Source organism: Piliocolobus tephrosceles, chromosome 8 (assembly GCF_002776525.5).
Source record: "Piliocolobus tephrosceles isolate RC106 chromosome 8, ASM277652v3, whole genome shotgun sequence".
Classification (NCBI taxonomy): Eukaryota; Metazoa; Chordata; class Mammalia; order Primates; family Cercopithecidae; genus Piliocolobus; species Piliocolobus tephrosceles.
Window position 1 is genome coordinate 9,693,798 of NC_045441.1, and position 24,681 is coordinate 9,718,478.

The 24,681-nt window shown below is 55.1% G+C and overlaps 2 protein-coding genes across 8 annotated transcripts; both read left to right on the forward strand.

Annotated features, from left to right (window-relative positions):
- The first annotated feature begins 2,302 nt into the window (after positions 1-2,302).
- Positions 2,303-16,890, forward strand: SLC12A9 (solute carrier family 12 member 9). 5 transcript variants are annotated; one of them, XM_023197260.1, is made up of 15 exons: positions 2,303-2,439; positions 3,758-3,980; positions 4,223-4,357; positions 5,616-5,747; positions 6,795-7,103; positions 8,797-8,904; positions 9,013-9,124; positions 9,839-9,996; positions 10,104-10,186; positions 11,000-11,163; positions 11,313-11,505; positions 11,662-11,836; positions 12,611-12,757; positions 13,887-13,928; positions 15,605-16,890. In XM_023197260.1, exons 2-15 carry the CDS (start codon positions 3,800-3,802, stop codon positions 16,489-16,491), a joined length of 2,826 nt encoding a protein of 941 aa, XP_023053028.1. In that variant the 5' UTR covers positions 2,303-2,439; positions 3,758-3,799; the 3' UTR covers positions 16,492-16,890. The 5 variants fall into 5 exon arrangements, with proteins under 5 accessions (XP_023053028.1, XP_023053031.1, XP_023053032.1 ...); XM_023197263.1 differs by having other exon boundaries at positions 11,039-11,163; XM_023197262.1 differs by having other exon boundaries at positions 2,318-2,435.
- A 151-nt stretch (positions 16,891-17,041) lies between these two features.
- TRIP6 (thyroid hormone receptor interactor 6) lies at positions 17,042-24,679 on the forward strand. Of its 3 annotated transcripts, none has more exons than XM_023197278.1 (11): positions 17,042-17,485; positions 17,736-17,863; positions 17,984-18,109; positions 18,367-18,738; positions 20,186-20,279; positions 20,390-20,559; positions 21,359-21,537; positions 22,257-22,377; positions 22,820-22,847; positions 24,276-24,340; positions 24,531-24,679. In XM_023197278.1, exons 1-11 carry the CDS (start codon positions 17,377-17,379, stop codon positions 24,645-24,647), a joined length of 1,509 nt encoding a protein of 502 aa, XP_023053046.1. In that variant the 5' UTR covers positions 17,042-17,376; the 3' UTR covers positions 24,648-24,679. The 3 variants fall into 3 exon arrangements, with proteins under 3 accessions (XP_023053046.1, XP_023053048.1, XP_023053047.1); XM_023197280.1 differs by having other exon boundaries at positions 24,276-24,370; positions 24,531-24,647; XM_023197279.1 differs by lacking the exons at positions 24,276-24,340; positions 24,531-24,679 and having other exon boundaries at positions 22,820-23,102.
- Positions 24,680-24,681: the final 2 nt, after the last annotated feature.

Genomic DNA, 24,681 nt, shown 5'->3' on the forward strand with positions numbered 1-24,681 from the left:
AAAAAAAAAAAAAAAAAAAAAAAAAAAAAAAATAGAGATAGTGTCTTCCGTGTTGCCCAGACTGGTCTCAAACTCCTGGTCTCAAATGACCCTTCTGCCTCAGCCTCCCAAAGTGCTGGGATTACAGGTGCAAGCCACTACACCTTGCCACAGTCTTTTTTGTTTGTTTGAAACAGGGTCTCACTCTGTCACCCAGGCTCAAGTGCAGTGGCACTATCATAGCTCACTCAACCTCCTGGGCTCAAGGGATCTTCCAGTTTCAGCCTTCTGAGGAGCTGGGACAACAGGCATGCATCACCATGCCTGGCTAATTGTTTTCTTTTCTTCTTTGTTTTTGTTTTTTGAGATGGAGTTTTGCTCTTGTTGCCCAGGCTGGAGTGCAGTGGCGCGATCTCAGCTCACCACAACCTCTGCCTCCCGTGTTAAAGCGATTCTCCTGCCTCAGCCTCCCAAGTAGCTGGGATTACAGGTGCGCACCACCATGCCCAGCTAATTTTTGTATTTTTAGTAGAGACGGGGTTTCGCCATGTTGGCCAGGATGGTCACAATCTCCTGACCTCGTGATCCGCCCACGTCGGCCTCCGAAAGTGCTGGGATTACAGGTGTGAACCACCGCACCTGGCCCAATTTTTTTTTTTTAAATTTTGTAGAGATGAGGTCCCACTATATTGCCCAGGCTGGTCTGGAGCTCTTGGGCTCAAGTGATCCTCCTGCCTCAGTCTTCCAAAGTGCTGAGATTACAGGCGTGAGCCACCACACCCAGCTCCTCCCCACCATCTTGGTGCCAATCAAAGTAGTCCTGAATAAATCTGACTTACTGTTTTAACAAGAGTCAGATTTTTTTCTTTAATAAGCACAGTAGAAGAGGTGAACTGAAGAGGAGGGGCTGCAGTCATTGATGAAGACAAGGTCCAAGGCAAAACCACAGAGTAACAAGGTAAGGTGGAGGTTGAGATTTACAGAAGCAGAGTTCAGTGACAGGCAGGCCAGGGTATGCAAGGGAGTGGTTACAACTGACCCTGAAAACTTTTTTTTTTTTTGAGACAGAGTCTCTTTCTCTTGCCCTGGCTGGAGTGCAGTGGTGCAATCTCAGCTCCCTGCAACCTCTGCCTCCCAGGTTCAAGCGAACCTCCTGCCTCAGCCTCCTGAGTAGCTAGGACTGCAGGCGCACGCTTCAGTTCAGAAGTTCCAGAGAAGCCTGGGCAACATGGCAAAACCTGGTCTCTACAAAATATTTAAAAATTAGCCAGGCGTGGTGGTGTGTGTCTGTGTAGCTCCAGGCACTCAGGAGGCTGAGGCACGATGCTTGAGCCAGAAAGGCTGAGGTTGCAGTGAGCCGAGATCGCGCCACTGCACTCCTGCCTGTGTAATAATCCCTGGATTAAAAAAAAAAAAAAAAAAAGAAAAGAAATGTATCTGAAACTCTCCAAGCTTCAATTTCCTGATCTGAAAAATTGAAATAGCGGTACCTACCTTACAGAGTGGCTAATTTAATACAGCGCTATTTGCAAGGGATAATTTATCGAACCTTTAGGCGTTGTTCTAAAGTACCTATTAGCTCACTGAACTCACAATTTTATGAGGGAGTTTTCAAGTTTATGCCCATTTTACACGAGGACGCGTTGGCAGGCGGTACTGCTGTTCATGGGATCTGTAAGGAGTGAAAAAGGAGTCTCAGCTCTCAGTGGAGTTCACAGGCTCTAGGGTTTCTGCTGGAGGTGAGAACACTGTGCAGGGAGGCACAAAAGCGGGCATCAGATGGTGCAAAGCGACGCTGGGCCCAGCTCGGCGGCCAATGGCTCCCTCCGGTGGCCGAAGCGAAGAGCGCAGCTGGATCGGGCGCGAAGAGAGGATCCCCGCAGCCTGTCAGGGGCGAGGCTGGAATCCGGTGGAGGTTCTAGGGCTTTGAGAGGTTGGAGGACTAGGACTCCAGAAGTCCCCGAACGAAGCGGGCTGGAGTTCCAGGTGACGCCCCTGGCCCAGGTGTCGCAGCCCTGCCCACCTCCCTGCCGCCTTCCGCCGTCCTCACACGCCCCCTTTAGGAGGGTGGCTGCTCCCGGCGCCTCGGAGCTCGGACTGGGGTCCGGTCCCCGCGGCCACGATTGTTTGCACCTAAGTGATGGAGGCTGCGAGACCCGCGGTCCACGCCCGGCCGGAGACGCTCGTCTGCAGGGCTGCGTTGCAACTCCGGGCGCACGTGGAGCTGGAGCCGCGCAGGCCGGGGGAGCGCAGAGAGGGTGGGGCTTCCCCGGGCGCGCCCACGGGGCGGGGCCGAGGACGGGGACCAATGGCGCGCGCGTGCTGGTGGGGGTGGTGACAGGCTCCGGGCCTGGCATCCCGGTAGCCGCAGCTGTCTTTTCCGGCCCCGGTGCGCTCTCCGCCCCAAGGCGGAGCCCCCCGGCTTGCGGGGATCCCTCGAGCGCTGCGTCCTGTGGGTGGGTGAGTGAGTGCCCCGCGGTCCCCGAGATGTGGGGTGCACCTGGCCGGGGGAGAAGGAGATCTTGGCTCCTTTGCACCCCAGCGGGCGCAAAGGGGCAGGAGCCCGGGTTGGGGGAGGAGTAGGAGGACCCGGGGACCTTGTGTCGCTCTGTGGGAGCCGGTCTGTGTTTCTGTTTTGCTAGTCGAGGGGTGTGTTTGGGTTGGTAGAGTTTGTAGGGGGTGCCTCGTGTGGATGGGAGGAATCTGGGGAGGCTAAGGCGAGGAGGAGGGGGCGGTTTGAGATGGGTTGAGGGAGAGGATTGACGGAGGGTGGGGTTTTGAAAGAGTTGGAAGTTTCTTGAGTGCGGTGATTGCATGGGGGCGCTTGGTAGGGGCAGCTCAGGACACCGAAGGAGAGGATGGGGAAGGCTGTCCTGCCCACAACTTACTTCCCTTTTGGGAGATTTGCTTCCTCTTGCATTGCTAGTTAAGGAAGGAGAGGCTGGAGAAGCCTGTGCCGTCAGAGTACCTTTGCCCCTTTCCAGAACCGGTGCCATCCCTAGTCTCAGGAACATAAGGGAAGGGGTGGCCCCCAGGAGCCAGGAGTGGCCCTGAAACCCTTCCTGACAGGTTTGGGGTACTAGTTTTTTTGTGGAGCAGTGGCTGGTACCATTTGCAGCCCCATGGGCTCTTTTTAGTTGCTGGTAAGCAGGGTGTGGGCGCGTTCCTGTTTCCTTGTGGTTGTGTCTTTTTTTGTTTTTTTCTTGAGACAGGGTCTCGCTCTGTCACCCAGGCTGGAGTGCAGTGGCGCGATCTCGGCTCGCTATAGCCCTACGCCTCCAGGACTCAGGCGATTCTTGTGCCTCAGCCTCCCAAGTAGCTGTGATTACAGGCATGCACCTGCATGCCTGGCTAATTTTTTTTGTTTGTTTGAGACAGTCTCACACTGTCGCTCAGGCTGGAGTGCAGTGGCGCGATGTTGGCTCACTGCAACCTCTGCCTCCTGGGTTCAAGCAATTCTCCTGCCTCAGCCTCCCAAGTAGCTGGGATTATAGGCATGAGCCACCACACGTGGCTAATTTTTGTATTTTTAGTAGAGACGGGGTTTCACCATGTTGACCAGGGTGGTCTCGAACTCCTGACCTCAGGTGATCCACCCACCTCGGCCTCCCAAAGTGCTGGGATTACAGGCATGAACCCCTGAGCCCGGCCAATTTTTGTATTTTTAGTAGAAAGCAACTCTCTCTTTTGGGGAGGCTTCGGGGTGTTTGATTAGTGGTCTTTGGGGATGGATGGGCTCTGTGGGGCTGCTTTTGATGCAACATAATCTCCTTTGCAGGTCACCTAACCTATTTGTGGCTTCCACTACCTGTGCTCAGCCATGGCCAGCGAGAGCTCGCCTCTGCTGGCCTACCGACTCCTGGGGGAGGAGGGGACTGCCCTCCCTCTCAATGGGGCCGGGGCTCCTGGAGGGGCATCTGCCCGGAAGCTGTCCACCTTCCTGGGTGTGGTGGTGCCCACTGTCCTGTCCATGTTCAGCATAGTTGTTTTTCTGAGGATTGGTGAGTGGGTTCTGAGGCGGGTGTGGACTGACTGTAGTGTGGGAGGACATGATGGGGAGGGGTGGAGATGGGACTGGGGTGAGAGTAGGAAGGGGACCCAAGAGAAGTGGTTGGCTAAAGGGTTTGGGGAGGGGCTCCCCTGTGGGCTTGCATTTAGCTCCACCCTGGAGCTCTGCAGACCCAGGGGGGTGGGGGATATGGGGTGTGAGCTCCTGTGACCTGACTTGCTGCTCCTGCCTCAGGGTTCGTGGTGGGCCATGCTGGGCTGCTGCAGGCTCTGGCCATGCTGCTGGTTGCCTACTTCATCCTGGCGCTCACCGTCCTCTCTGTCTGTGCCATCGCCACCAATGGAGCTGTGCAGGGGGGCGGAGCCTACTGTATCCTCCAACATTGATGGACTGGGGGGTCTGGGCTGTTCTGCCTGCTAGGGAGGGTGTGGAAGGGGCCATTACCTTTGTTGGCTCAGGGGCAAGACAAGTGTTTTTTTTTCATTCTTAAAATTTTTTGCCAGGTGCGGTGGCTCACGCCTGTAATCCCAGCACTTTGGGAGGCCGAGGCGGGCGGATCACGAGGTCAGGAGATCGAGACCATCCTGGCTAACACGGTGAAACCCCGTCTCTACTAAAAGTACAAAAAAAAAAAAATTAGCTGGGCATGGTGGCAGACGCCTGTAGTCCCAGCTACGCGGGAGGCTGAGGTAGGAGAATGGTGTGAACCCTGGAGGCAGAGCTTGCAGTGAGCCGAGATTGTGCCACTGCACTCCAGCCTGGGCAACAGAGCGTGACTCCGTCTCAAAAAAAAAAAAAAAATTTTTTTTATGCTGAGTGCAGTGGCTCACGCCTGTAATCCCAGCACTTTGGGAGGCTGAGGTGGGTGGATCACTTGATGCCAGGAGTTCGAGACCAGCCTGGCCAACATGATGAAAACCCGTCTCCACTAAAAATACAAAAATTAGTTGGGCATGCTGGCACTTGCCTGTGATTCCAGCTACTCGGGAGGGTGAGGCACGAGAATCGCTTGAACCTGGGAGGTGGAGGTTGCAGTGAGCCAAGATCGCATCACTGCACTCCAACCTGGGCAGCAGAGCAAGACACTGACTCCCAGACTGTAGTGCAGTGGCGCCATCATAGCTCACTGCGGTCTTGACTTCCTGGGCTCAAGTGATCCTCCTGCCTCAGCCTCCTGAGTAGCTGGCACTATAGGCATGAACCACCACCCCTGTTTAATTTTTAAATTTTTTGTAGAGATGGAATCTTGCTATGTTTTCCAGACTGGTCTTAAATTCCTGGCCTCAAGTGATCCTCTTGTCTCAGCCTCCCAAAACACTGGGATTACAGGCATCAGCCACTATGCGTGGCCTGGCAGGGCAAGTTTTAATAAATGTGCAGCAGGCAGGCTCGTATAATGAAGGAGATCAACATTGCCCTATACGTTAATGCCAATTTCTAGTCTAACAATCTCATCTGTTAGGCAGTGATTGTTTTACAGATGCAGAAACTGGCACTCAGAGGGTATGAGTGACTTGTGCAAAGCCACATGGCTGGGGCCTGGCTGCACTCAGGTTAAGTGCTTGGAGCTATGGCAACTTCCTCACGTCCATTTCAGTCTCTTTTCCCTTAATGCTTCCACTTTCAGTCATGATCAGCCGCACATTGGGGCCCGAGGTCGGGGGCAGCATTGGGCTCATGTTCTACCTGGCTAACGTCTGTGGCTGTGCCGTCTCCCTGCTGGGCCTGGTGGAGTCTGTGCTTGATGTCTTCGGGGCCGGTCTGTGCTCTGTCTGATCTGGGCAGTGCTGCGGGTTTGCAGGGTCTGGGAGTGTGGGATCATGAGGGAGAAGGTCCTCTACGGGAGAGGGGCAGACTGAACCATTACCTTGGCTTTCTGGAGCTTCTGCTGTGTGGCCAGCATCGTGCAGGAGATGTGGACATCCCTGAGATTGTCCTTGCCTGCAGGGAGCTAACCGTCTAATTGGAGAGACCAGGCTAAGATTCTTAAAATTGACAGAGACCACCAGGGAGAGCTAAGATGCTGGGAGGGAGCTAAGAGGGAAGTGGGGAAGGTGGTCTCTCTGACAGCAGGTGGGTAGAGGGGGGCTTGTCTTGCTTTGGGTCATGGTTGGGGCTGGGTACCTTCTTTTTTTTTATTTTTTATTTTTTTATTTTTGAGATAGAGTCTTGCTTTGTTACTTAGACTGGAGTGCAGTGGTGCGATCTCCCCTCACTGCAAACTTTGCCTCCCGCGTTCAAGCGATTCTCCTGCCTCAGCCTCCTGAGTAGTTGGGATTACAGGCACTCACCCCCACGCCTGGCTAAGGATTGTATTTTCAGTAGTGACGGGATTTCACCGTGTTGGCCAGGCTAGTCTCGAACTCCTGACCTCAAGTGATCCACCTGCCTCAGCCTTCCCAAAGTGTTGGGATTACAGGTGTGAGCCCTGGCGCCCTGCCCCCCCCCCTTTTTTTTTTCTTTTTTCTTGAGGCAAGGTCTTACTCTGTCACCCAGGCTAGAGTGCAGTGGTACCATCTTGGCTCAATGCAACTTCTGCCTCCCGGGCTCAAGCGATTCTGCCGCCTCAGCCTCCCAGTAGCTGGGACTACAGGCATGCCTCCCCACGCCTGGCGAATTTTTGCAGTTTTTGTGGAGTTGGGGTTTCACAACGTTGCCAAGGCTAGTTTTAAACTCCTGGACTCAAGTGATCCTCCCACCTCGGCCTCCCAAAGTGCTGGAATTATAGGCGTGAGCCACCCACCATGCCCAGCTGGTGGGGTGCCTTAGGATCGGGCCTTCTAACTCTGTCCCTACCTCTTTCCAGATGCCACAGGGCCCAGTGGGCTCCGGGTCCTGCCCCAGGGCTATGGCTGGAACCTGCTGTATGGCTCCCTCCTGCTGGGCCTTGTGGGTGGGGTCTGCACCCTGGGAGCTGGCCTCTATGCCAGGGCCTCATTCCTCACATTCCTGCTGGTCTCCGGCTCCCTGGCCTCCGTGCTCATCAGCTTTGTGGCTGTGGGGCCGAGGGACATCCCCTTGACCCCTCGGCCTGGCCCCAATGGCTCCTCCCTGCCGCCCCGGTTTGGCCACTTCACCGGCTTCAACAGCAGTACCCTGAAGGACAACTTGGGTGGTGAGCTGGGCACTGCCGTGGCAGGAATCTCGGGGTGAGGGGTGGGCAAGCGTCAGGGCTGGGCCCTTAAAAAATCTCTGGATGAGCACAGGTGTCAGAGGGAATGGTGGGCAGGAGGTCTGGACTGCAGAGCAGTGAAGTTTAATTCAGGCCTGTCTAACATGTGTTTGGCCAGTGGGGCAGGAGGAAGCCCACAAAACAGTCCTTGCTTTAGAGGAACTTGTGTTCTAGCTGAGGAGAGACGTGCATTTAGGAATCAGTTAAATAGCACAGTAAGGCCCAGCATGACTTTAACAGATCAGGATTTCCCAGGAGTGGAGAGAGGGAGGCCTGATTACGGGCTGGGGAGGGCAGGAGCCGGGAGCTGGAGGTGGCCTGAGATAGATGGGTGGGGGATTCAGTCAGGAGCCGGGAACAGAGAGGGAAAGCATCTCAGGGAGGAGCTGGAGACTGGGTGTGGGGGCTCACATCTATAATCTCAGCATTCTGGGAGGCTGAGGCAGGAAGATCACCTGAGGTCAGGAGTTTGAGACCAGTCTGGCCAACATGGTGAAACCCTCTCCGCGTCTCTACTAAAAATACAAAAATTAGCTGGGCACGCTGGCTTGCACCTGTAGTCCCAGATACTCAGGAAGCTGAGGGAGAATTGCTTGAACCCGGGAGGTGGAGGTTGCAGTGAATCGAGATTGCGCCATTGCACTCCAGCCTGGGCGACAGAGCAAGGTTCTGTCTCCAAAAAAATAAAACAAAAAAACCAAAAACCATAAAATAAAAATACAAAAATTAGCCAGGGGCAGTGGTGCACTCCTGTAGTCCCAGCTACTCAGGAGGCTGAGGCATGAGAATCACTTGAACCTGGGAGGCAGAGGCTGCAGTGAGCTAAGATTGCCACCACTGCACTCCAGCCTTGGCTTCAGAATGAGATTCCGTCTCAAAAAAAAAAAAAAAAAAAAAAAAAAGGCTGTGTGCAGTGGTTCACGCCTGTAATCCCAGGACATTGGGAGGTCGAGGTGGGTGGATCACCTGAGGCCAGGAGTTTGAGATCAGCCTGGCCAACATGGTGAAACCCCATCTCTACTAAAGTTACAAAAATTAGCCAGACGTGGTGGCGGGCACCTGTAACCCCAGCTACCTACCTGAGAGGCTGAGGCAGGAGAATCACTTGAACCAGGGAGGCAGAGGTTGCAGTGAGTTGAGATCACACCACTGTACTCTGGCCTGGGTAACAGAGCAAGACTCCGTCTCAAAATAAATAAATAAATAAAAATTAAAAAGTTAGATGGGCATGGTGGTGCACACCTGTAGTCCTAGCTACTTGGAAGACTGAGGCAGGAGGATCGCTCTAGCTCAGGAGGGAGAGGTTGCAGTGAGCTACGATGGTGCCACTGCACTCCAGCCTGGGTGACAGAGCGACATCCTGTCTTTAAATAAATAAATAAATAAATAAATAAATAAATAAATAAATAAATAAAAGAGTGTGGATTAGGGTCTGGAGGGAGGAATATCAGAGCATTAGGGGGACTTGGCAATGTGTCTGACTGACCCAGGGCCAGTGCAGGGGCAGGCTGGTGTCTTAGTGAGTGCAGTGCAGGGGAGGCAAGGGACTGTGGGAATGTGCGGAGAGGGTGGCTAAGAGGCCTGGATCCCTGAGAGGGATGCTGATGCCCTCTCCTCCCTGGGACGACCCTCCTAGCTGGCTACGCTGAGGACTACACCACAGGAGCCATGATGAATTTTGCCAGCGTCTTTGCTGTCCTCTTTAACGGCTGTACAGGCATCATGGCTGGGGCCAACATGTCAGGTGAGAGTCCCTGCCTGCTGCCTCCTGGGGGTTTGGGGCTGCCACCGTGAGGGACCCAGGGGGACGGTGGGAGGGCTGACCTCGCTTTCTCTGCTCCCTCCTCTCCAGGGGAGCTGAAGGACCCCAGCCGGGCGATCCCTCTGGGCACGATAGTCGCTGTCGCCTACACCTTCTTCGTCTATGTCCTGCTTTTCTTCCTCTCCAGCTTCACCTGTGACAGGTGTCTGGGGAGGGATGGGGGTGGAGTGTCGAACAAGATTGGTGCATCTGGGTCACCAAGGGAAGCACAGGCTGGGGGACTGGGGAGCAGAAACTCAGCTTGTTGGAGTGGAGGGAAAATAGGGGGAGGGTGGCTACCGGCGATTAACAACCTGTAGCCAGCAGCTGCACTTAGCTTGCGAGTGAGGGTGGGTAGTGGCTTTCTACCCAGTTTGCATTTCCACAAATATTTGGCCTTTTGTGCATATACCATTAGGTATGACAGCTGGGTGCAGTGGCTCACACCTGTAATCCCAGCACTTTGGGAGGCTGAGGCAGGAGGATTGCTGGAGCCCAGGGGTTCCAGACCAGCCTGAGCAACATAGCAAGACCCTCCCCCCAATACAAAAATTAGCCAGGTGTGATGGCAAATGCTTGTAGTCCTGGCTACTTGGTAGGCTGAGGTGGGAGGATTGCTTGAGACCAAGAGGTCGAGGCTGTGGTGAGCTGTGATTACAGCACTGCACTTTAGCCTGGGGGTTGGAGTGAGACCTTGTCTCTTAAAAAAAAGAGAAAGGAATGCCCACTGAGTGATTAAATCCAAGGCCACCCAATGAATACCAGGCGTATCCCTTTAGCACATTTGATATCTGAGTCTGATCCTTAAGATCAGGGCTGGAGATTTTCCTACCCCATGACACGTGATCATCTGTGTCCAACTTTCCCTCCTTCCTAGGACCCTGCTGCAGGAAGACTATGGGTTCTTCCGCGCCATCAGCCTGTGGCCCCCACTGGTGTTGATCGGAATCTATGCCACCGCGCTCTCAGCGTCCATGAGCTCGCTCATTGGCGCCTCCCGCATCCTCCATGCCCTGGCCCGGGATGACCTCTTTGGTGGGTTCTCTGCCTCCTTGCTGGCTCGGAGCACGCCCTCCCTTGTCTATTTGTCCATCACCGTTAGGTCCCGGCTGATGTGTCTGCTGTGGATTCTGTTTTTCTAGGAGTGATCTTGGCGCCGGCCAAGGTTGTGTCCCGGGGCGGAAACCCCTGGGCGGCTGTACTGTATTCTTGGGGCCTGGTGCAGGTGAGCCTTCTTCTTCAAGGGGCCCTTTCCCTCACCCCACCAGCTGGCAGGATGGGGGCGCAGTTAGATGCAGGCTGGAAGACAAATGCAAAGGCAGATGTGTATGCACTTGGCGGTGCACTGGCACTCTGCAGCGTTCACTGGCACTCTGTGGGGTTCACCAGCACTTTGCAGGTTGCCCCAGTGCTTTGCAGGGTTCATTGGCACCCTGGGGGGGTTCACTGACACTTTTTGGGGTACATGGGCATTTTGCAGGGTTCACTGACACTTTGTGGGGTGTATTAGTATTTTTCAGGGTTCACTGGCACTTTGTGGGGTGCCCCAGCACTTTGGGGGATTCACTGGCACTCTGTGGGATATACCAACACTTTGTGGGGTTCACTGACACTTTGGAGGTTTGGTGGCACTCTGTGGGGGTGCACTGGCCCTTTCTGGGGTTCACTGACACCGGAGGTACACTGGCACTTTGCAGGGCTCATGGGCAGGTTTCAGGGTTCATTGACACTTTGGGGTGCACTGGCCCTTTCTGGGGTTCATTGACACTTTGGGGTGCGCTGGCATTTTGCATGGTTCACTGGTACTTTCCAGGGGTTCACTGACACTTTGGGGGTACACTGGCACTTTCCGGGGTTCATTGACACTGGGGGTGCACTGGCACTTTTGGGGTTTAGTAGTATTTTGGGGGTTGGGTTCATTGACACTTCGGGGGTTCACTGGCGCTTTGCAGGGTTCACTGGCACTTTCTGGGGCTCATTGACACTTTGGGGGTACACTGGCACTCTGGTGTTCACTGGCATTTTGGGGGTACACCAGCACTTTGGATCAATGGCACGCCTCTTGGCCCCTGCCCAGCTGGTGCTCCTGGCCGGGAAGCTGAACACGCTGGCTGCCGTGGTCACTGTCTTCTACCTGGTGGCCTATGCCGCTGTGGACCTGTCCTGCCTGAGCCTGGAGTGGGCCTCGGCCCCCAACTTCCGGTGAGAGACTCAGAGGCCTTTGTCCCCAGAGAGAAGAAGGAAGAAATAGGAAAACGGGGAGGACTCAGGCTCAGGCGTGGGGTTGGGGACAGCAGCCTCGGGTGCGGCCAGCCCTGAGTTTCTGTCCCTCCTCCCCTCCATGCCCGCAGCCCCACCTTCAGCCTGTTCTCCTGGCACACCTGCCTGCTGGGGGTAGCCTCCTGCCTGCTCATGATGTTTCTCATCAGCCCTGGTGCGGCCGGTGGCTCCCTGCTCCTCATGGGTCTCCTGGCTGCCCTGCTCACCGCGCGAGGAGGCCCCAGCAGCTGGGGCTATGTCAGCCAGGCCTTGCTTTTCCACCAGGTATCCCCGGGGAGCTGGCGGGGTGGTGGGGAGATGGGAGGTGATCAAATAACCCCCTCTCTCTTTGGCTGGAGTTGGTGTTCCCGTCCAGGAGGCGCTGAACAGGGCTGTGTATTTGATCCTGCCACTTCCCCATCACCTCACCCATGTACCCAGGTGCGTAAGTATCTGCTCCGGCTGGATGTCCGCAAGGATCACGTGAAGTTCTGGCGGCCCCAGTTGCTGCTCCTGGTGGGGAACCCCCGGGGCGCCCTGCCTCTGCTGCGGTTGGCCAACCAGCTTAAGAAGGGGGGGCTCTACGTGCTGGGCCACGTCACCCTGGGAGACCTTGGTGAGCTGCCCTCCCACTCATTCACTCACTTCCATCCTTCTTTCCCCCTACCTTTTTTTTTTTTTTTTGAGATGGAGCTTCGTTCTGTTGCCCAGGCTGGAGTGCAGTGGGATGATCTTGGCTCACTGCAACCTCCACCTCCCAAGTTCAAGTGATTCTCCTGCCTTAGCCTCCTGAGCTGGGATTACAGGCACACACCACCATGCCCAGCTAGTTTTTGTATTTTTAGTAGAGAAGGGGTTTCGCCCTGTTGGCCAAGCTGGTCTCGAACTCCTGACCTCAAGTGCTCCACCCACCTCGGCCTCCCAAAGTGCTGGGATTGTAGGCATGAGACACCATGACCAGTCCCCCTCCCCTTGTTTTTTTTGAGACAAGGTCTTGCTCTGTCACCCAGATTGGAGGGCAGTGGTGCCATCATAGTTCACTGCAGCCTCAACCTTTTGGGCTCAAGCAATCCTCCTGCCTTGGCCTCCTGAGTAGCTGGGACTACAGATGTGAGCCCCTAGGCCTGGCTAATTTGTAGAGATGAGGTCTCTTTATGTTTCCCAGGCTGGTCTGGAACTCCTGGCTCAAGCAACCCTCCCACTTTGACCTCCCAAAGTGCAGGGATTATAGGCATGAGCCATGACACCAGCCCCACTTCCCATTTTATTTCCTTCCCCATGACCCCTCCAAGTAGCTATAGCCCTGCCTTGGCGCGTCTGTGATTTGGACTCTAGGAGACATTGAGTTTGGCCAACGCTGGCTACCTTCCTTTCCTTATCTTCTCTGTAGACTCCCTCCCCTCGGACCCTGTGCAGCCGCAGTACGGGGCATGGCTCAGCCTGGTGGACCGGGCCCAGGTGAAGGCTTTTGTGGATCTAACTCTCTCGCCCTCCGTGCGCCAGGGGGCTCAGCATCTGCTGCGAATCTCCGGCCTCGGTGAGCTGCTCCTCCCTGGATGCCCTTGGCCCTCCTCTGTGGCCACTTCACAATCTCCGCTCCCCTCCCCTAGAGAGTCAGCTACAGATTGCAAACTGCAAAAGGACCTTATAGTCGAGAGCAGATAAGACAGTGCTCAAAGATAATAGCCTCAGACAGTGTGTGATAAAGTCTAGTAGGAGATACTAGGGACTGGTGATGCTGTTGCGGTTTTTTTTTTTTTGAGACGGAGTCTCGCTCTGTCTTGCCCAGGCTGGAGTGCAGTGGCACGATCTTGGCTTACTGCAGCCTCTGCCTTCCAAGTTCAAGTGATTCTCCTGTCTCAGCCTTCCGAGTAGCTGGGATTACAGGCATGCACTACCATGCCTGGCTAATTTTTGTATTTTTATTAGAGATGGGGGTTTCACCATATTGCCTAGGCTGGTCTTGAGCTCCTGACCTCAGGTGACCCACCTGCTTTGACCTCCCAAAGTGCTGGGATTACAGGCACCTGGCCTTTCTTTTTTTTTCTGACCCCAAAATTGGGGCATGGGCACTGAAGAGTGTATTTTTGGGGACGATGGAGCATTATTTGAATCTCCAGCTGCCTCATCAAATCAGATGGTTTTTAACCACCAGCGTTCAGAGGAAGGCATGCCAGCCACTATGCACTGATATGGCCAGCAAAGGTTTTGCGGAGAGATGGTAATTCAGCCACGCTTTGAAAGGTGTTGGGATGTAGGAGATGTAACATGTCTCCCCTGCCCCGCCCCCACCCGAAGCCACAAAGGATGCCGGAGGTTGTGTGGGCGGACGCTTGTGGATGGAGCAGTGAATTCTCAGCTTTTAGCGCTGAGGCCACCAGGGTTATCTATGCTCAGTCACTGCCTTCTCCCTTAATCCTGGACCAGCACCTGTCACCAAAGTGCGTGCTTCCTTCTCTATTCAGAGTCTGGCTGAAAGTTCAACAGTGTTGGACATTTGCCCAGTTCAGTGTAAATCAGAACCCTGGGAAATACTCAGGAGGTGGCATGACTAGTTTATTTTGCAAGATCAGCTGGAGTTCACACCTGCTGAGATGTGTTGGGGTGTCACCAAGCATCACTGACCCACAGAGCGTCTGAGAGCCTGGTCTTCACTTTTTGTGCAGAGACCACAACGCTCATGAAAGTTTTCCTGTGGAAGATATCAGGTCGGTACAAAAGCAATTGCGGTTTTGCCTTTTTTTTTTTTTTGGACAGGGTCTCATTCTGTTGTCCAGGCTGGAGTGCAGTGGCACGATGTCGGCTCACTGCAACCTCTGCCTTCCGGGTTCAAGTGATTCTCCCACCTCAGCCTCCCAAGTAGCTGAGACTGCAGATACACGCCAGCATGTCTGGCTAATTTTTGTATATTTTTAGTAGAGATGGGGTTTCACCACATTGCCCGGGCTGATCTCGAACTTTCGACCTCAGGTGATCTGTCTGCCTCCATCTCCCAAAGTGCTGGGGTGCCATTTTAATGGGGAAAAAAACCCACAATTACTTTTGCACCAACCTATTCCAGTAAAAGGAAAAGTATTTTCTTTAAATGGTGGATTCTCCTATCATAGAAAATTTGACTCATGGGTTGAGCAATGTTTGCTTCATGAGAAGGGGTCTTGGAAGAGGTCTCCGTGTCTCCCTGTAAACTCAGCCTGGTTCAAGGGCGCAATTATCCGATTCCACACGGGTTGTTCAAAAATTAAGAACCAAGAGCTTGTCAGCAGGGACTTGGAGCATTGTGGTTGGCACGTGCCCAGCTTGGTGGCTCAGAGTGTGGTCTCTCATGCTGGGTGGAGGTGGATTGCGTTGACCTACCTGCCCCAGTACCACCAGCCGTGAGTCTGTGGGCAAGTGACTTCATCGCTTGGTGCTTTGGGTTCCTTATCAGTAAAAAGAGGAGGCTAAATAATACCTACCTCATAGCATTACTTCAAGGTTCAAATAAGTTAAAATACAAAGTGCTTTCTACAGGACACAGCCCCTGGTAAGCGGATACCATGCAATGAACCACCACAATTAGGGTTTTGCAGTAAACTCTACTAGGGTTAGGGTTTACGGCAGTAAACGTACTGGGTAGCCCTGGTTCTTTTTTTTTTTTTTTTTTTTTTTGAGATGGAGTCTTGCTGGAGTCTCACTCTGTACAGTGGTGTGATCTCAGCTGACTGCAACCTCCACCTTCCGGTTTCACGCAATTCTTATGTTTCAGCCTCCTGAGTAGCTGAGATTGTAGGCACCCACCACAATGCCTGGCTAATTTTTGTATTTTTAGTAGAGGGAGCATTTCACCGTATTGGCCAGGCTGGTCTCAAACTCGTGACCTCAGGTGATCTATGTGCCTCAGCTTCCCAAGATGCTGGGATTACAGGTGTGAGCCACTGCGCCCTGCCTGGTCCATTTTCTCATCTTTCCATAGCAGAGGACGCTATTACCCTGGGGACTCAGGTCATCAGCTTGGCTGATCAGGGTGTCTGGTTTGCACAACTGAGTCAAACTCACATCTCCTACCGTGAAACAGAGGCCCCACTAGAAGCCAGGAGTGGACAGTGTCCTACTGTCTCCGCAAAATTGGAGTGCTCATTAGTGGCAAGAATCCTAATGCGAACTTTGCCTGTTTAAGTGGAGGAGATTAGTCACCGAGATAATAAAATAAATGCATGTGAAAGTGTTTAGGAAAAATGAAAAGTCATTATGCAAATATGCAGAATGTTGCCGTGAGAGCCCGTACACAGTGGGAGTGTCATACCTATGGCTGACACACATTGCTGTCAGCGTGTGGGAGCGTGGTGTAAACTTAGCCTGTGAGCCTGACTCCTGTCTATTCCTGCCTTCCCCGCTCTGCCCCCAGGTGGCATGAAGCCCAACACGTTGGTCCTGGGTTTCTACGATGACGCCCCACCGCAGGACCATTTCCTGACGGACCCGGCTTTCTCTGAGCCTGCAGACAGTACCAGGGAGGGCAGTTCCCCAGCTCTGAGTACCCTGTTCCCTCCTCCCCGGGCTCCTGGGAGCCCCCGGGCTCTCAGTCCCCAGGACTACGTGGCCACGGTGGCTGATGCCCTCAAGATGAACAAGAATGTGGTGCTGGCCCGGGCCAGTGGGGCCTTGCCCCCTGAGCGGCTGAGCCGGGGGTCTGGGGGCACTTCTCAGCTGCACCACGTGGACGTGTGGCCCCTCAACCTGCTGCGGCCCCGGGGTGGGCCCGGCTACGTGGACGTCTGCGGCCTCTTCCTACTGCAGATGGCAACCATCTTGGGCATGGTGCCTGCTTGGCACAGCGCCCGGCTCCGGATCTTCCTGTGCCTGGGGCCTAGGGAGGCGCCTGGGGCGGCCGAGGGGCGGCTGCGGGCGCTGCTGAGCCAACTGAGGATCCGGGCTGAGGTGCAGGAGGTGGTGTGGGGCGAGGGGGCCGGGGCTGGGGAACCCGAGGCGGAGGAGGAAGGGGACTTTGTGAACAGTGGGCGGGGAGATGCGGAGGCAGAGGCCCTGGCACGCAGCGCCAACGCCCTGGTTCGGGCCCAGCAGGGGCGCGGCACAGGAGGAGGGCCGGGTGGGCCGGAGGATGGGGATACCGAGGGCCCCACCACAGCCCTCACCTTCCTGTACTTGCCTCGGCCACCCGCCGATCCCGCCCGCTACCCCCGATACCTGGCGCTACTGGAGACTCTAACCCGAGACCTGGGCCCCACGCTACTGGTTCACGGGGTCACCCCAGTCACCTGCACTGATCTCTGATGCCCCTGCCTCCAAGGCTGGGTAGAGAGGGCCCAGGCAGGTGGCCCATCCCGATCCTGAGGAGGAGGAGGAGGAGGAGGAGCAGGAGAAAAGCACTGTGTCCCCTGGCCTTGCCCTTGGGATGTGGAGCCCAGGGGAGGTTTGAAGGGGATCATGCCACCTCCTTTGGCAGAGGCACTCCAGCACACTAACTCTGGGCGCCTGTCCCCACCGTGCAGGGGAGGGAGTCCGCAGCCTCCCTTCACTGGTGCCTTGATGCTAGGGGCCAGGCCTCCGTGACTCTGGGCTACCTCAGTTTCCCCATTTTGGCCAGACTCACCGGCCCACTGGGGTGGTGATGTTTTCGTTCTGTTTTATTTTTCTAACTTTGCTGACCAGGAATAAAAGACCAAAACACTACAGGCTGGCTGAGCAGTGCTGGTGGGTAGCTGAGAGGGAGCGGGTGGGAAGGGAGAGCTCTGCAAAGGGGTGGAGATTGGAGCCTTCAGCCTCCCGCAGTGAGGCTGCCACGTGCAGGGCTGGGGCGCGGGGCCTGGACGCATCCGTGGACTTGGAGGCTGGCCTGGGCCTGCACCTCCCATCCCTAGCTGCCCGCAGCCCCCAGTGACTCGGGCTCCCCGGGAGAGCCCTCCCCTCTCGGCAGGAGGGGGCCGACTCGGGGAGAAATGGCAGTTTAGGGCCTAGGGGGCCACGTGACCCTCCCCCAGGAATGTGGTGACGTCATCGGGGGCGTGGTCGTCCCCAAAATTAGGGAGGAAGAGGAAAAAAAAGACAGAAAAAGTTTTCTTTTCTGGAGTCCCAAACGAGGTGCAGGAGGGAAGGAGGGTTGAAGGCCAGAGGCCCGGGGCTTCAAGACCGCTGTCTGGAGTCCCGCAGTTCCAGGCCATGTCGGGGCCCACCTGGCTGCCCCCGAAGCAGCCGGAGCCCGCCAGAGCCCCTCAGGGGAGGGCGATCCCACGAGGCACCCCGGGGCCTCCACCGGCCCATGGAGCAGGTAAGGCAGCCCTTGTGAGACAGAAGAGCCACCCGGCTGTGGCGCTCACCTCTGTCCTCCGGCTCCAGCCTCTCGCCCTGCCTGCTTCCTCTTGCCCCTTCCCCAAACCGGGGGGAACAGCCGCCTGCGCTCTCTTGGGACCCTAGATTTTGGGGGAGGAGGTAAGGAGGGGTGAAGAGGGCAGCTCCCCAAATGCACACCCCTCCTGTCCTCCGCCACCCCACCTTTGATCTCTCTTCCCTTAACCCAGCACTCCAGCCCCACCCCAGGGTCAATTTTTGCCCCCTCCCATCTGAGCAGTGTTACCAGGCCCCAGGGGGACCGGAGGATCGGGGGCCGGCCTGGGTGGGGTCCCATGGAGTACTCCAGCGCACGCAGGTGAGAACTGGGATTTCGGGGTGGGATGTGCGGCGTCCCCTAGAACTGAGTCTGGGGGACCCAGGACAGGAGAAGGCCTGTGGTGATTTGCATTCTTCCCTGCTCTGGCTCCATCCTCAGGGGCCCCCTGCAGACAGGGGGGGCCTTCGTCCCGGAAGCCTGGATGCCGAGATAGACTTGCTGAGCAGCACGCTGGCCGAGCTGAATGGGGGTCGGGGTCATGTGCCACGGCGACCAGAGCGACAGGTGACTCTGCCCCTCCTCCCCATTGGCACCCTGCCCCCTTCTCTGGACTCTCAGACCCAGCCCGACCCCCCCATGTGTGTGATGTGCACCTCAGCATGGAGGAAGCATGGCTGCAAGTACCAACATGTCAGCCACTTAAGGAGGGGACCTTGCCAAATGCGAAAGCCTGTGCTTCCCCACACCCAGGGTCATTTCCACAAATATGGGTCCTGGAGTGGGGGCCTTGATTACAGCTTCTGGCCTGCGTTTCTCCTTAGGCATACGAGCCCCCGCCACCTCCTGCCTACCGCACGGGCTCCCTGAAGCCGAACCCAGCCTCGCCGCTCCCAGTGTCTCCCTATGGGGGCCCCACTCCAGCCTCCTATGCTACTGCCAGCACCCCAGCTGGTCCGACCTTCCCCGTACAAGTGAAGGTGGCACAGCCAGTGAGGGGCTGCGGCCCACCCAGGCGGGGAGCCTCTCAGGCCTCAGGGCCCCTCCCGGGTCCCCATTTTCCTCTCCCAGGCCGAGGTGAAGTCTGGGGGCCTGGCTATAGGACCCAGAGAGAGCCAGGGCCAGGGGCCAAAGAGGAAGCTGCTGGGGTCTCTGGCCCCGCAGGAGGAGGAAGAGGAGGCGAGCATGGGCCCCAGGTAAGCCCTGGGGACCTGGGATTTCGGGTCCTATAGGCAATGGGACACTGATTGGGTGGGATGGCTGGTGGTGTTTTAGGGGGCTGGTTTTTTTTTGAGACAGAGTTTTGCTCTTGTTTGCCCAGGCTCGGGTGCAGTGGTGCCATCTTGGCTCACTGCAACCTCTGCCTCCCGGGTTCAAGTGATCCTCCTGCCTCAGCCTCCCGCGTAGCTGGGATTACAGGCATGCGCCGCCACGCTCGGCTAATTTTTGTATTTTTAGTAGAGACGGGGTGAGCCACCACACCTGGCTAAGGGGCTGGTTTTGGAGCAGAGTCAGAGGTCTGGGATGTGGAACAGGTAAGGGCGGGGCCGTGGTATGGGGGAGCAGGATAGAACTGCTCACTGGGGCCAGGCACAGTGGCTCACACCTGTAATCCCAGCACTTTGGGAGGCTGAGGCAGGCGGATCACCTGAGGTCGCGAGTTTGAGACCAGCCTGACAAACATGGAGAAACCTCGTCTCTACTAAAAATACAAAATTAGCCAGGCATGGTGGGGCGTGGTAATTCCCCACCATGCCCAGGTAATTCCAGCTTGGCATGGTATTCCAGCTACTCGGGAGGTTGAGGCAGGAGAATCGCTTGAACCTGGGAGGTGGAGGTTGCGGTGAGCTGAGATCGTGCCATTGCACTCCAGCCTGGGCGACAAGAGCAAAACTCCGTTTCAAAAAAACAAAAAGAACTGCCCACGGGCCCCTGGGCTGAGATGTTCTCAGATGAGCTTTCTAGCTGGAATTGCCTGGCCACCTTCAGGGACATTACAGCAGTCCCCAGTCTTTTTGGTACCAGGGACCAGTTCTGGGGAAGACAATTTTTCCATGGACTGGGGAGGGCAATGGGAGGGGGATGGGAGGGGGGTGGGGGGGGGGATAGTTTCGGGATGATTCAAGCACATTACATTCATTGTACACTTTATTTCTGTTATAATAATAATAGAATATACAATATATATAATTGTTTCGTTATATATTACAATGTAACATATAACAATGTAATATATAACGAAACAATTATACAACTCATCATCATGCAGGATCAGTGGGAGCCCTGAACTTGTTTTCCTGCAACTAGGCGGTCCCATCTGGGGGTGATGGGAGACACTGACAGATCATTAGGCATTAGATTCTCATAAGGAGCTCGCAAGCTGCATCCCTTGAATGCACAGTTCACAATAGCGTTCACACTTATGAGAATCTAATGCCCTGCTGATCTGAGAGGAGGCGGAGCTGAGGTGGTAATGCAAGTGATGGGGGGGAGTGGCTGTAAATACAGATGAAGCTTTGCTTGCCCATTGCTCACCTGCTGTGCAGCCCAGTTCCTAACAGGCCATGGCCTAGGGGTTGAGGACCCTGGTATTACAGCATCAGGAACTACAGTAGGACCCAACCCCTGATTCCCACCTTCCAGGTGCCCCTGAGCCAGCCTCCGGAGGATGAGCTGGACAGGCTGACGAAGAAGCTGGTGCACGACATGAACCACCCGCCCAGCGGGGAGTACTTCGGTGAGCTGAGGCTGTGGAGCGGGTGGGGCGTGGGAAGGGAGGCTGGGAGACAGAGGCGACAGTGGCTTCCTGGGTCTGTGAAGACTGATGCTGTTTCTCCTTATCCTCAGGCCAGTGTGGTGGCTGCGGAGAAGATGTGGTCGGGGATGGGGCTGGGGTTGTGGCCCTCGATCGCGTCTTTCATGTGGGCTGCTTTGTGTGTTCTACATGCCGGGCTCAGCTTCGGGGCCAGCATTTCTATGCCGTGGAGAGGAGGGCGTACTGCGAGGGCTGCTACGTGGTGAGTGGCTGAGGCTGTGGGGAGGGAGTCAGCGACTGGATGCGGGGGGCTTCCATCCAAGGTGGGAACTAGAGCATCTAAGCCCAAAGGAGGAACGGTGCTAAAAGCCAGGTGACTGAAAGTGATGGACAAACAGGGAGGAATTCTGCAAGTATCAAGCAAGTAGCTTAACACTGGTGGCTGGAGGGAAGGATGCAGCTCTTACAAGTGTGGAGCGTCTTACAGTTAAAGAGAATGTGTTAGATTCCCACGACACCCCTGTGAGGCAGGTATTACTACTGATTCCTGTTCCTCTTTTTCTTTCTCTGTTTTTTTAATGTGAGACAGAGTCTCGCTCTGTTGCCCAGGCTGGGGCGCAGTGTGGCACAATCTCTGCTCACTGCAACCTCAGCCTCCCCTGGTTCAAGCGATTCTCATGCCTCAGCCTCCCGAGTAGTTGGGATTACAGGTGCCCAGCACCACACCCAGCTAACTTTTGTATTTTTAGTAGAGACAGGGTTTTACCATGTTGGCCAGGCTGTTCTTAAACTCCTGGCCTCAAGCAGTCCACCCACTCTGTCCTCCTAAAGTGCTGGCATTACAGGCATGAGCCACTGCACCCAGCGTGATGCTTGTTTTTCTCATAGTGGTTAAATACTGTGTGTAGTGCTGGGACCTGAACTCAGATCTGGTCAAGTCTGCCTTTCACCGAATTACATGCAGGGGGCTGCAGAAATTAGATGGCTGGGTTGCTGGGGTGCCTGTTGTGCTGCCATGGCTCCCACTTGCTCCCAGACCTTCCTGCCTTCCTTCCCAACAGGCCACCCTGGAGAAATGTGCCACGTGCTCCCAGCCCATCCTGGACCGGATCCTGCGGGCTATGGGGAAGGCCTACCACCCTGGCTGCTTCACCTGCGTGGTGTGTCACCGTGGCCTCGACGGCATCCCCTTCACGGTGGATGCTACAAGCCAGATCCACTGCATTGAGGACTTTCACAGGTCAGGCCCAGGCTCCACCTCGTCTCACAATGTCTGACCTTTCCTGTCTCTTTCATCTCTTCATGCCCCAGGACTGTCTCTTCCTGTTTCCCACCCCTGGCCCTCCTTCATTCTTTGTTATTATTATTTTTTAGAGACAAGAGTTTCACTCTGTTGCCCAGGCTGGAGTGCAATGGCAAATGATCATAGCTCACTGCAGCCTCCAACTCCTGGGCTCAGGTGATCCTCCCCGCTCAGCCTCCTGAGTATCGGGGTCTACGGGTGGGCCCACAACGTTTTCTAGTTTTTTTTTCTTTTTTTTTGTATTTTTAGTAGAGACAGGGTTTCATCATGTTGGCCAAGCTGGTCTCAAACTCCTGAGCTCAAGCAATCCACCTGCCTTGGCCACCCAAAGTGCAGGGATTGCAGGCGTGAGGCACTGCACCCAGTCTTCTTCTGTTTTTTAATAAAGACAAGGTCTTGCTGTGTTGCCTAGGCTGGTCTTGAACGCCTGGCATCAAGTGATCCTCCTGCCTTGGCCTCCCAAAGTGGGGGGATTACAGGCTAGAGCCACTGAACCTAGCATCTCTCATTCTCTTTGACATCATCCCTTCCCCAAGACCTAAGGTCATATCTCTGGCCTCTCTGAATCCCTCCTGTGCCCTACCTTCTCTGGGTTCCATTGTTGGTGCCCTGCAACCCCAAGGCTTGATGGCCTTCTTGGTTCTCTTCCCCTGCAGGAAGTTTGCCCCAAGATGCTCAGTGTGCGGTGGGGCCATAATGCCTGAGCCAGGTCAGGAGGAGACTGTGAGAATTGTTGCTCTGGATCGCAGTTTTCACATTGGCTGTTACAAGTGCGAGGTCAGGGGCTCCCAGCACGTGCAAGGGGCTGGCAGTGTCTGGGGTGCTGGGTAGAGCACGAGATGGGGAACACAGAGGTCTGGGGCTGATGGAAATCTGTTGTCTCTCTCTCTCTCTCTTTCTCTTTCTTTCTTTCTTTCTTGAGATACAGTCTCGATCTGTGGCCCAGGCTGGAGTGCAGTGACACGATCTTGGCTCACTGCAACCTCCACCTCCCGGGTTCAGGTGATTCTCCTGCCTCAGCCTCCTGAGTAGCTGGGATGACAGGTGCTGGCCACCATACCTGGCTGATTTTTGTATTAGTAGAGACAGGGTTTCACCATATTGGCCAGGCTAGTCTCGAACTCCTGACCTTGTGATCTGCCCGCCTCGGCTTCTCAAAGTGCTGGGATTACAGGCATGAGCCGCCGCACCTGGCCAATTGTTGCTTCTTTTTCAACAGGAGTGTGGGCTGCTGCTCTCCTCTGAGGGTGAGTGTCAGGGCTGCTACCCGCTGGATGGGCACATCTTGTGCAAGGCTTGCAGCGCCTGGCGCATCCAGGAGCTCTCAGCCACCGTCACCACTGACTGCTGAGTCTTCCTAGAAGTACCTGCTGGGTTCTCAGTTCCAGTTCCCATCCTTCGATCGATCACCCTCCCTGACATCCACCTGTATGACTTCGTCACCAAATGCTGTCTCCTCTTTCTCCAATCAAGAAATAATAATCCCTCGAGTTTACAAAACACTTCCAAGTCTGCTGTCTCATCTGATTCTCCCAGTAGCCCATTACAAGCCCAGTTGTTACTACCTGCATTTTTTTTTCTTTTTTTTAAGACAGAGTCTGGCTCTGTCACCCAGGCTGGAGTGCAGTGATGCCATCTCAGCCCACTGCAACCTCCGCCTCCCGGGTTCAAGTGATTCTCTTGCCTCAGCTTCTCGAGTAGCAGGGTTTACAGGCGCCTGCCACCACGCCTGGCTAATTATTTATTTTTTTGAGATGGAGTCTCACTCTGTCACCCAGGCTGGAGTACAGTGGTGCAATCTCGGCTCACTGGAAGCTCCGCCTCCTGGGTTCATGCCATTCTCCTGCCTCAGCCTCCCGAGTAGCTGGGACTATAGGTGCCCGCCACCATGCCCAGCTAATTTTTTGTATTTTTAGTAGAGACAGGATTTCACTCTAGGATGGTCTTGATCTCCTGACCTTGTGATCCACCCACCTCGGCCTCCCAGAGTGCTGGGATTACAGGTGTGAGCCACTGCGCCCGGCCAATTTTTGTATTTTTGGTAGAGATGGAGTTTCACCATGTTGGTCAGGCTGGTCTCAAACTCCTGACCTCAAGTGATCTGCCCGCTTCGGCCTCCCAAAGTGTTGGGATTACAGGCATGAGCCACCGCGCCCGGCCACTGTCTGCATTTTTACATGTGAGGATGCCAGAGCTGAGAGTGACTACCCCAGATTGCATGGTTCTTAAATGGTGGAACCTGGGTCTTTTTGGCTCAGGTCCAGTTTTTTTTGACAACTTGTAATCTGTCACTACCCACCTCTCAGTGCTTGGAGCAAGCATGCCTCAGGGAGGAGGCAAGATTTCCTATATGTATCTATTTTGAGACAGGGTCTCACTCTGTTCCCCAGGCTAGAGTGCAGTGGTGCAATTCAAGGCAGCCCTGAACTCCTGGGCTCAAATAGTCCTCCTGGCTTAGCCTCCCCAGTAGCTAGGACCACAGGGGCATCCCACCAAGCCCAGTTATTATTTTTTTGTGCATAGATGGGATCTTGCTATGTTGCCCAGGCTAGTCCTGAACTCTTGGGCTCAAGTCCTCCCTCCTCAGCCTTCCCAAGTGCTGGGATCACAGGTGTGAGCCACTGTGCCTGGCCCTAAATATTCTGTAAAGGGGTCTTTCTATGTTGCCCACGCAGGTCTTCAACTCCTGGGCTCAAGTGATCCTCCCACCTCGGCCTCCCAAAGCGCTGGGACTGCAGGCGTGAGTCACCTCAGCTGGCCTTCCTATTAGGTCTGACACTCAATTCTGAGAGGGGCCTTGGTGTTACTCCGGGGGGTGGCAGTCCACTGAATGTGGGCGGTCCATACTCTGTTTCGGGCCTTCACTTACACCCTATATCACCCAAGTACTGAGTGGGGTTAAAACTGAGATCTACCAATTTTACTTAAAGATGGGGCGTCTTTGTCGAGGAAGATCAGGAATGGCGGACTTTGCATTTAGTGCGCACTGTGGCACCCAATTTTGGCTGGATATTTGGAGCAGAAAATGGTGGGAAACGATGCTTTAAAATGGTTGCTTCCATCTTCCATGCCCTAAACGCG